We start from the raw sequence: 12500 nt of genomic DNA, 5'->3' as shown, positions 1-12500 counted from the left end.
ATTGTTTGTTCATGTAAGTTCACAGTGCATTAACTAATGTTCACAAATACAACCTTTTAATAATGTGTTAGTAAATGTTGAAATTAATATGAACTGATTAATAAATGCTGAAGAAGTATTGTTCATTCTTAGTTCATGTGTAGTTAACTAATGATCCTTAATGTAAAGTGTTACCAGTAAATTATTAGAGTAAAAAATACTTCCCAGAGTTCAGGATGTGAGTGTGTGTGTGTGTGTGTGCGGTTGAGGGTTTAACACTGCGCTGGAGGTGTGTGTGTGTGTGTGTGTGTGTGTGAGCTGTTGATGAATGGCTCACCGAGGGGAAAGAGCTGTTTGGATCCGCCAGAGCTTCCCAAAGCTTCAGACGTCTGCGTTTGGATGATTCATGGATTGGGAATCGTCCAGCGCCGCTTCAGTGTGTTTGCGTTGAGTGTGTTTAACTGTGTCTGATCGAGCCAGAGAAACACGAGCATCTATTAGTTTAATGCGCCGTAATGTGACTGTGATATGAAATCACACACTGGCACTGCTGAAACTGCTCTTGATCCGCAGGAGTGTGTGTGTGTGTGTGTGTGTGTTAAAGAAGCCTGTATAATTACACTGATTTCATGTCCATTAGACAAACTAATCACTATTACCGTTAGATTGTTAGAAAACACACTGAAGCAGAGAACAGCATGATAATCCCTCTCTGAGAAATATGTGTGTGTATATGTATGTATGGACTATATACAAGCATAATACACTACAGCGAAATAAAGGGAAAGTGAGTCTCGATGGGATGAGGCAAGGTGTGTGTGTGTGTGTGCGTGTGCGTGTGCGTGTGCGCGCGTGTGACGTGTGCGTGTGTGCGTGTGTGCGTGTGCGTGTGTGTGTGTGTGTGTGTGTGTGTGTGTGTGTGTGTGTGTGTGTGTGTGTGTGTGTGTGTGTGTGTGTGTGTTGAAGGAAGACAGGTACTCGAGAGACACTGTGAATGAAAACATGGACAGATGTGAGGCAACAAAGAGCCAATCACCTTCCAGGATCAGTGTGTGTGCTGAAGGTCATGGAAAATCAGTCATGTAATGAGAGGCGCTGGGGAGGTGTGTGTGTGTGTGTTATAAAGTGTCCTCTTTGACAAGGTCAGATGTGCATACAAGAGTGTGTCTGTGTGTGAGCAGAATATGTTAAGAAGCTTCATTACTCCTCATTATAGACTGACGGGCGACGGCCATCTTCTTCTTCTTCTTCTGCCCCTCCGGAGAGTTTCAGCCGTCCACCGCTGTCCTGTTCCTCTAACATCTCATGACAGCGAGTTAAAGCGTCCCGCAGTCCTGTAAAGCTCTCTCTTCACAGATCTGAGGACCGATCAGATCTCCTCTCCACACCTGTGTGTGAAACTGTTCCCAAACTAATCACACACACACACACACACACTCTCAGAGGAGAGGCGCTCGCGTCGCACCGGCTGCTGGGTGTGATTGATGACGTGTGTTTTCTGGAGCTGAAGGGTCACTGTAGTGTTACGCGCCGAGGCTTTGACCTCTCTGTGTGTGTGTGTGTGCTTCGTCTCGTCAGCTGTCACACTCACACACACACACACACACACACACACTAACAGAACATTCACACACTAGCGCTCGAAAGTTTTGAGGTCAGCAAGATTTTTTTGTAAGAAGTGAATACTTCAGCAGGGAGGCATTAGATGTGCCAAAAGTGACAGAAAAGATATTTATAATGTTACAAAAGATTTCAATTTCAAATAAATACTTTTTATGTTCATCACAGAGTACAAAGAAAATGTGTAAAAACATTGATAATAATCAGAAATGTTTTTTGAGCAGCAAATCATCATATTATACTGGTTTCTGAAGGGTCATGTGACACTGAAGACTGGAGCAATGATGCTGGAAATGCAGCTTTGATCACAGGAATAAATTACACTTTACTAGATATTCACATAGAAAAGTTACTTTAAATTGTAAAAATATTTCACAATACTATATTTTTTAATCAAATAAATGCGGCCTTGATGAGCAGAAAATACTTTTTTTACTTTTATTTATTTATTTATAGAATACAGTTTATTTATCAATGATTTATGTACGTACTTACATTTATTTATGTTTTACTGACTTATTTATACATGTTTGTATACATTTTTTTTATCACATCAGTAATAACAAGCCCACTTGCTATTGCATGCGAGTAAGTGTTTTGAACACATTCATATAAAACCATAATTTACAGATTAAGCGTTAAATAATGTACTTCGAGTTTGTGATGCAGCTTCTGTCAGATTTAATACAGTCGCTGATTCATCTTTCATCAAAAGTTTCTTTGCAAACTTTCCATTACACTGCCTCGTTTATAAAACAAAATGCTCTACACAAACATATAGTCGTGATGTATAACTATTGGCCGATGTCATGCTCTGGAGGCGGGAATATGCAAATGCATTTGCCCATGTGACGCCACAGATCACCCAATATCAAAATGGTTGTTTTTGGAGCTTGATTAACCCTCTAGGTCTAGGGTATTTCATTTATGACTCACACTCAGGACTTTCGGGTCAAAAATGACCCGGAGGGCGGGATTCAGATTTTTTTTTTTCAGCAAAATCAATGAAATGTATTTTTGTTCAATAATATTTTTTCTTTGTTTCTTTGGTGTTTTGAGAGAATTTGATGATAATAATGAATATTTATGCATTAATTATGATCCATTTTTTTCCCCATTGAATACAATAGATTTTTTTTTTTTTTTTTTTTTTTTTTTTTTTTTAATTAATGCTGTATTTCAGGTTAAAGTAGAGACTAGGCCTATAGGAAAATTTTGAAGTCAGATTGGTGCCATCTGGTGGATGTAGTGAGCATAATTCTTGTGCAATATCATATTTTAAGAAAGGCTTGTGAATTCTAGTTGTTTTTGCACATATTTCCCTTTTTTTCAGGTTGTGGATTTTAATATATAATAAGAGATTCTCAAAGACTATTTTTGTAAAGTTTTTTGTTTGTTTGGTTGGTTAACAATTGCTTTTATTTCACACATTTCCCAAAATTAGCTTTTGGAATGACACGCGTTCATTTGTGTGTGTGTGTGTTTTTGTGTATATAAGTGTGTGTGTGGTTTTTTTTTTGTCTGTTTTGCACTCTTGATGTTTTAGAGATTCACCCTTCACTGTTGACTCCTTTTTTTCGGCATCCTGGCTGATTTGTAGATTGTATGCACAAAAAAACTCCGTATTTTCATATTTTTGCCAATTTCCCTTTTATTTCATATGGGGGTCATTTTTGACCCGAAGGTCCTGAGTGTGACTATTTTTTTTCCGACCACTTAGACTTATCAAATCCTGTCCTCAATGTTTTTGGGTGTTCATATACCAAGTACCAATAAAGTCACCAAGTTTCGGACCATTCTGATGAAGCTACGATTTTTAACATTTTTTTATTTAAACGCTTCGGGCCATTTTTGACCCGAAATATTAAATAAATGCTTTGTTTATTACGTTTTTTAGCTATGGAACGTGCAGGATGTGTTAATGCTATCAACACTTATATGCCTCAAGATCAAGACAGGTGTGATTTCTCGTGACCCCTTTAAATCTAACAAATGTGTTAGGAATGTGTTTTTGTAAGGTTATGGTGTAATTCTGGTGTTTATCTTCATTTAAGAGGTGCATTAGAAGTGTGACACACCGTAATCTAGATGAATTTGAGAGAAGATCAGCTGTGTTTATATGTTTATTGGATTTTAATAAACATATGGTAGCAGTAGCTGACTTTATGAACCCGTACAGCTGTTATCTTCAGCTTTATTACTGTAATAACCTGATTTATGGAAGATAAACTCGTGTGGCGTCACACACACACACACACACACACACACACACACACACACACACACACACACACACACACACTAAAGCGGTTAGGTTAATGTATTATTAATCAAAGAAACGAGCTCGAGTGTTCAGTGTGGTTCACGTGTGTGAGGTTTAAGTGTGTGTTGTGCTGAAACACACGTGCATCTGCTGCATGTTTCATAGGCTGAGTGTCTTTGTTTAGTGTGTCTTTGTTTAGTGTGTTTTTGTTTAGTGTGTTTAATGTGCAGCTCAAACTAAGAGTTTGTCTCGATGATCGTTGTTTCGGGAACGGACGTGTCTTCAAGTCCCCGCTGATGTCGGTGTTTAATATTAATTTAGTTTACTGTGCTCGTGTTCCTGCTCAAACACGCCAGCCTAAAAGCCCCGTCCTCTGTCTGTGTAACACTCATTCATCCAAGCGTTTAGAGATCCTGATGAGAAGCGAGCTTCGGTTTCTAGTCGTGTGTCACCCTTGAACTCATGGCGTTGAATGAAGGCTGTGATTTAACCTTTATGAACACAGTTTTTTTTTTTTTTTGCAATGTAACCTACATTTCACAATGAATAATTGTGATTTTGCTGTTAAGCACTAATGTCACAATATTTGTCTTCCGCTGCACAGTGACCTGAGGCTGGTGAATGTTAGACCGAGTGTGTGTGTGTGTGTGTGTGTGTGTTGAAGTCAGTGTTTAGGAGTGACTGAGTAAAACTAGCAATAGATTTCCTGCAGGGGTTCAGGCTGCCGAATGACTAAATAAACTTTGTCAGCAAGATGGCAGAAAACTGTATAGTACACATATTATTTAAACACAAACTTTTATTTTGGATGCGATTAATCGCGATTAATCGTTGCCCATCGATTAATCGCGTCCAAAATAAAACTTTGTGTTTAAATAATATATGATTGTGTACTACTGTGTATAATTATTTTGTATAAATACACACTTATGCATATATATATTTAAGATCTATTCACATGTATATTATTTATACATCATTTATGTTATATATAAATATTTTATATATAAATAACACATTTTTCTTAAATATATGCATGCACGTGTGTGTATTTATATATACAAAATAATTATACAAAGTAGTACACATACATATATTATTTAAACACAAACTTTTATTGTTGATGCGATTAATCGTTGCCCATCCCTACAATAGTTACAAAATAGATGTATGAGATGATAAAAACTTATACCATTAATTGTACCCAGCATATATGAAAAATTTTTAGAGCGAGGGAGAAAGAAAAGAGTGAGATCCAGAGAATAAAAGTGGCAGAGCAACAGTTATAATCTTGTTTTATCCTTTCCCTGACCATGTGACTAACCCAAATGTGAGACATTCAAACTGACCAATCAGATAATCACAACTTCCCCCGCCGTACTAAAGATGTGGCAATTCATAGACCCCCTGAGTACACACATCTTGGCCTACAGGCCTTGATCACTATCAGCACCGGTTACAAACCCTGTAAGTCTAGAGAGAATAAGGCGTGCAACATCAAAATACTGAACGTGTACTGGAAAACATCTCACACAAACCAGTCTCATTTCAGTAGTGATCATTTATTACAGTGAGAAACGAGATGAAAAGAACACCTCAAAATAATTGTTTACATAAAAGTACAACTTACATTACAAATCATAACCAAGGATAAGGTTCACAAAAGAAAGAGGTAAAGAGAAAAACAACAACAACCCCAGACAAATAGCATGGGACGTAACTGCGCCTTCGGGAACTGCTAACGGTCATTGGGAAAGAGGAGGGTGGGAAACAGTAAAGCAGATGTCTTAGTTCATTTCAATATCTTGGATCATTTTCAATCCTACAAGCTGTCTTCCAAATGCTGCAATAATCACTGTCCTAAACATGTTTACTGTTTACATCTCGCAATTCTGACTTTTTATCTCAGAATTGTGTGATATAAAGTTGCAATTGAGAGTTATAAAGTCAAAATTGTGTGTTATAAAGTCAGAATTGTGAGATATAAACTTGAAATTCTGACTTTTTTTCTCAGAATTGCATGTTTATATCTCACAATTCTGACTTTATAACACATAATTAGGAGATATAAAGTCAGAATTGTGAGATAAACTCGCAATTGCGTGATATAAAGTCACAATTGCAGGGAAAAAAACGTTATAACTGACTTTATAACACGCAATTACAAAAAATTTAATCAGAATTACGAGATGTAAACTCGCAATTGTGAGATAGAAAGTCGCAATTATCTTTTAAAATGTTTTATTCTGTGGCGGAAACGAGCTTCCATACAGCATAAAGGGGTCTGGTTGAGTTGGTTAGTAGTGTGTTAAACTGGCGGTTATGGTAAGGGGCGTGGCATTTCGCAAACACACTGGAAGCGCTTGACCAATCACAACACACTGCTCCAGCCGTCCAATCATAACACACTGCACCAGCCGTCCAATCACAACACACTGCTCCAGCCGTCCAATCACAACACACTGCTCCAGCCCTCCAATCAGAGCACAGTGTGCTTTTCAGAAGGAGGGGCTTCATAGAGACAGGAAGTAAACAGAGTGTTACTGACAGACTGGGAAGAGAGGAACCGCAACAGAGGAGAATATGTGAAAAATAATCCATTTTGAAGCATGAAAAATTATTTTGTAAAAGGGCATAACAGGAGTCTTTTAAATGAAGCATTTGATCAAAAATGGCATTCAAGAAGCTACAGATTCAAGTAGCTGTATTAGCCAGTTTTATATTAATAAATCACCTCGATTCATTTTTTTTATCATCTTCACTCTACTGATATTGTGTCTTTCCTCTGAGGATGGTGTTTAATCTGGTTTCGTTTATTTTTATTTCTATACTTCTGTTTTGCTCTGAGAGACGGAGGGTGTGTGTAGATGGAGGAATTTAAACAAACGCCTTTGATGATTGATGTAAAAGTAAATGGTGTATTGAATGCTGACGTGTGAAAATGCACGTCGCCCACCTGAGTGTGTGTGTGTGTGTGTGTGTGTGTGTGTGTGTGTGTGTGTCTGATGATTGTCTTTGGGTCAATATCTGTTTTAGGTTGTTATTGATCTGTATGACAGCAGCTCTTGTCAGAAGAGCCTCTATTTCGGGAGTCTCTGTAAATAATTCCCTTTGCTATAACCTTCCCTGACCCTCCAAAACAAGACGAGAATAACACACGTTCATATCTAACACACGTGTTCATATCCGTCACAATAACACGCGGCTCATATCCGTCATTATAAAGCTGTGCCTCTCCACACGACACAACTAGATCGGTCCCATTGGAATTGATTGATACTGATTCACTTTCTCATAGTCTCGCTTGTACGTTTGCCACCCAATATTGTGAAACATTATTGAATTGTGGAGTGGCTTGTGTGTCCGCAGGCTCTTCAATCTGACGCTGAAGAAGCTGGTCATGCTGAAGGAGCTGGATAAAGATCTGACGTCTGTGGTCATCGCTGTCAAACTCCAGGTGCGTTACTCATTCTGCTCTAAATCAACATCGAACTTAAAGGATTAGTTATTAGTAATTTACTCACCCCCGTGTCATCCCCATGTGCATGTCTTTCTCTCTTCACTCGAAAAGAAATGAAGGTTTTTGAGGAAAACATTCCAGGATGTTTCTCCATATAATGGACTTCAATGGCAACCAACGGTTTGAAGGTTCAAATGTCCGTCTCAATGCAGCTTCAAAGTCTCGACACGACCACAGCGGAGGAATAAGGGTCTTATCTAGTGAAGCGATCGGTCAGTTTCTAAGAAAAAAACAAAACAATGATATACTTTTTATCTCTGAGATGCGCCACGCTTTAAGTCATCACGTTGGAAAGGTCACGCGTCACGCCATCTGAACTCCGGCTCAAAAAGGCAGGGAAGGGCGAAAAACTCCATCTCATTTTCTACTCAAACGTCAAAATCGTTCAACATCTTTGTTTTAATTTATTATTATTATTTTTTATTTTTTTGTGACCTTTCTAACTTGATTACGTAATGTGTGGCGCATCTCAGAGATGGTACACAACGGGCATTTTTGGTTAAAAAGTATAAAATGTAAAAAATAAATAAAGATAAGACCCTTATTCCTCGGCTGGGATCGTGTCGAGCAAACCGTTGGTTGCAATTGAAGTCCATTATATGGAGAAAAATCCTGGAATGTTTTCATCAAAAACCTTCATTTCTTTTCGACTGAAGAGAGAAAGACATGGACATCTTGGATGACACGGGGAGAGTAGATTATCAGGAAATTTTTATTTGACAGTGAAGTGAACTAATCCTTCTGTGTTCTTCACACTTGGCATGTTTGGTTTGATTAAAACACTCTGGTGCGATTGCTCTGTTAAGTGTGAACGCTTGTGAAGCGTCTTTAAGCGGACCGAGACGCTTAAAAGATCCGCTTTCAAACGAACTCTGGTGCGGTTCAGCTGAAATATGAACACAACACGGACCAAAGATATCTAAATGAACCAAAAACAGGATACGACGTCACAAGATGTGATCCTAAAAAGGACAGACCGCTCAAACACACCTGCTTTTTCTTGTAATAGTCGCAATGTTGCCCATCACAGTTCGGTACTGGCACCAGAACCGCTTCTCCTCACGGTGTGTGTGTGTGTGTGTGTGTGTGTGTGTGTGTGTGATGGAGGGATTCCTGTCGCTGTTTTCACTCCTTTACACATTTTATAAGCTCTTCACGAGTTCTCAACTGGTCAAAACACCATCATATGTAGCTACACACACACACACACACAGCAAGTGGATTTAGCCCAGAACACAGCGTTGTTTTGGATGTTTAATATACATAATAAAAGCCGACCAATCAGGTTGTGGACATATCCGACCGTATGCCTTCAGGTTCGGTGTGAAAATGGCAATGTGAATGTTAAGCTGACCAGGACTAAATGTTTTTTTGTTTTTTTTTTGGTCTGGACCAAACGAACCAAGCAAACCAAACTACAAGTGTGAACACACACTCTTAAACTCACATCCCTGGCCTCATTGTGAACGATTCCTCACTGCACTTTATTTGAAACGACAGCAAAATAATATGAGCCGATCATATCACAGACAGCCCACTTTATATGATCCAGTTCTCGCCCACTGCTCAATTACATCACATCATGGAAGTCAAACTTGTCAAAAATGCTGCATTGTGTTGTTTTTAGTCTGTCACTTTTGATCTGGTATCTTTTACACTACTGTTCAAACGTTTAAAATATACATAATATACAAATTTTATGAAAGAATTGAATGCATTTATTCACCAAAGATGCATTAAATTGATCAAAAGTGACGGTAAAGACATTTATAATGTTTAATCAGAACAAATAAATGCTGTTTTTTTATTACTTTTTCTGTCCATCAAAATGTACACAAAAATATTAAATGTTTTCATCATTGATAATAATCAGAAATGTTTCTTAAGCATCAAATCATCATATTATACTGATTTCTGAAGGGTCATGTGACACTGAAGACTGGAGTAATGATGCTGAAAATCAGCTTTGATCACAGGAATAAATAACATTTTACAACATATTCAGCTGTTTTAAACGGTAATAATATTTCACAATTTTCCTGTATTTTTTCTTTTGAACAATAGCGTAAATACCAACGGAGGTTTATTTTTTAAAGGTTTGCGTTTTCTGCTCTCTTGTTTCGATCTTAAAGAGCCACGCTCCCCTCCGTGTAATGATGTTCACCATCTGTCCATCTCTCCTCTCCCTCAGGGCTCAAAGCGAATCCTCCGTTCCAATGAAATCCTGTTGCCATCGAGCGGCCAGACGGAAACAGACCTGCAGCTCACCTTCTCCTTACAGGTGTGTGTGACACACACGATCTCTCCACCAGAAGCCGTCCAGATGGCCTAAATCAAACACTCTCCTTCTCCTCCTCAGTATCCTCACTTCCTGAAGCGAGACGCCAACAAGCTTCAGATCATGTTGCAGAGGAGGAAGAGGTACAAGAACCGAACCATCCTGGGCTACAAGACCCTGGCGCTCGGCCTCATCAACATGGCGGAGGTGAAGCGCATCTCCCCAAAACACTTCCTGTACACGATATAGTGCACTCGGGGTTTGACATTCCCACAGTGAAGATTTACTCGCATTCAGGGTTTGTAAATTAAAGAGTTATTCACCCAAAAATGTAAACTCAGTCAGTAATTACTCTTCCTCATGTTATTCCCCGTAAGACTTTCGTTCATCTTCTGAACACAAATTCAGATATTTTTGAGTAAATCTGAGAGCTGTCTCACTCCTCCATAGGCTTCTATTGTAATTGAAACTTGTCGGCCCAGAAAGTTAGTAAAGACATCGTTAAAATAGTCCAAGTGACTACAGCGCCTCAACCTTAAGTTTATCAAGCGACGTAAAAACAAACAAAAATAACGACTTCTGTGGGCCTCTGAGTGAGTTCACGTAGTGTAACAGCGCAGCGCTTCTGGGTTGTACGTCAGAACGGAGGCTCACTATTGGCCAGCGTCACATGCATCACACAAATGACCAGCGTCAGCCAATAGTGAGCCTCCGTTCTGACGTACACCCCAGAATTCACTCGAGGCCCACAGAAGAAAATCAAGAGTTGAATAAAGTCCTTATTTTTGTTGTTTTTTGCGCACAAAAAGTGTTATCGCCGCTTGATAAACTTAAGGTTGAGCCGCTGTAGTCACTCGGACTATTTGTGCTGGAGAAGTTCAAGTCAAGTCATCTTCATTTATATACCGCTTTTAACATTGTAGATTGTTTCAAAGCAGCTTTACAGTAATAAATGTATAATTTAAGGTAACAGATTGTTTTGGCTTTATAGCGGTTCGTGAATAAAGATATTTTCCAGCTAAAGTTAGTTTTGATTGATTCACTTCCGTCGCAACGATCATTAGTTAGGGCTGCGCAATATATTGAATTTATCGAAATATCGCAAATGTATATATCGCAATATGCATATCGCAACCGCTTGCAATAAATGGGGTCATGAACAAAAGACAAAGTTTTTTAGCTTTAATAGTGAAAACTAAGCAATGTTTTATTTTTATATTTTATGATTCAGTATCTTTTTATTAAATAAACCTAATGTAGGATAACCTGAAACTCTGTGGTTTACACTGATGTTAAAATAACACTTCTTATGCTACAGTAAAACACTGATGTTCACTTTCAGAAGTTATAAGGATGTTTTCTTGTGAAAAAGATTGTGAAACACATGTAGGTTATATCATTTTAAATATATTTTAAAGATAATTTAAGTTTATTTTACACACTTTAAGCATTATCGTATCGCATATCGAATATCGCATTATTTAAGGAGTTATCGCATATCGTATTTTATTTCAATATCGCACAGCCCTATCATTAGTTATTAAATTAGGGGCCGCTAAGACGACACCGTTCTCTCTACACAGACTTTAAACGCGAACCTGTGAGAAACGATGATGCTCACGTGCGCATCAAGAATTAATTCTATAGTTATGTGTGTTTGAATATATGTGCGCAGGTTTGTAATTCCCTACGAACCAAGCCTTAACAAACTACTTGTCTGGCCTTAAACATAATTGTATCACTTCGGGGGAGATACCTGAAACCGAAATTATCCCGCCAGCGCTTTATCTGTAGAGTGGTAAAGGGATCCTTCACAGGGAGAGGTTTGTTGGCACTTCACAGTTCGTGTAGAAATCTGCGCAGATTTAGCGCAAACACTTGTGCGTCATAATGATATATGACACACAGCGTATTGTGCAGAATCTGCTTACTTGAACATGACCGTCACTACACAACAAATGTGTAGTCACAAACACTTGTTCATTTGCACTGAAGCAGTAGCGGAGATTAAAAAGCATTTGGTTTACAGAAAAGACGTTATTTTCCAACATCTTACTTATATATATTAATTATTTTTTTTGCTGTTCTTTGTACTGTATTGATCTGTCCACCTAAAATAAGTTTTTGGTGATGAGGATAATGGAGGAGATGCTGGATGACAGGATTTCATTTGAATAAGAAATTAATGTATGAAAGCAGAATTTATAATATATACTTTGTATATATACGTTTTTTGGGGGGCTAGTAGAAGAAGTACACTATACAGGTGAACTCCAAAAAATTTGAATATGGTGCAAAAGTTCATTTATTTCAGTAATTCAACTTAAAAGGTGAAACTAATATATTATATAGACTCATTACATGCAAAGTGAGATATTACAAGCCTTTATTTGTTATAATTGTGATGGCTTACAGCTTATGAAAACAAAAAATTAGAATATTGTGAAAAGGTTTTCATAAGCTGTGAGCCATAATCATCAAAATTATAACAAATAAAGGCTTGAAATATCTCACTTTGCATGTAATGAGTCTATATAATATATTAGTTTCACCTTTTCAAGTTGAATTACTGAAATAAATGAACTTTTGCTGATGTGTGTGTGTGCGGTCAGGTGATGCAGCACCCCACGGAGGGCGCGCAGGTCCTGGGTTTGCACAGTCAGCTGAAGGAGGTGTCCGTCCCGGTGGCCGAGATCAGGGTTTACTCTCTGTCCAGTCAGCCCATCGACCACGAGGGACCCAAAGCCAAGATGAACGGTGAGAGAGCGGTTCACCGGGTCGGTGTAGCGATCGACCAATCACAGGGTTCCTGCACGGTGCTTGAAGTCCTGGAAAACCCT

General features: G+C 38.4%; 1 protein-coding gene across 2 annotated transcripts in view; it reads left to right on the top strand.

Annotated features, from left to right (window-relative positions):
• The window catches only part of pacs1 (phosphofurin acidic cluster sorting protein 1), a 66121-nt gene that overhangs the window by 24289 nt on the left and 29332 nt on the right, over positions 1-12500 (top strand). For both annotated transcript variants that reach the window (XM_079604725.1, XM_079604726.1), the window contains exons 2-5: positions 7232-7319; positions 9574-9663; positions 9742-9867; positions 12273-12417. In XM_079604725.1, the coding sequence (XP_079460851.1) occupies positions 7232-7319; positions 9574-9663; positions 9742-9867; positions 12273-12417 (449 nt within the window). The remainder of the gene's footprint in view (positions 1-7231; positions 7320-9573; positions 9664-9741; positions 9868-12272; positions 12418-12500) is intronic.

This window comes from Phoxinus phoxinus (genome assembly GCF_949152265.1).
Source record: "Phoxinus phoxinus genome assembly, chromosome: 2".
Lineage (NCBI taxonomy): Eukaryota > Metazoa > Chordata > Actinopteri > Cypriniformes > Leuciscidae > Phoxinus > Phoxinus phoxinus.
Note: the sequence above shows the minus strand (reverse complement) of the source record. Positions and strands in the feature narration are given on the sequence as shown.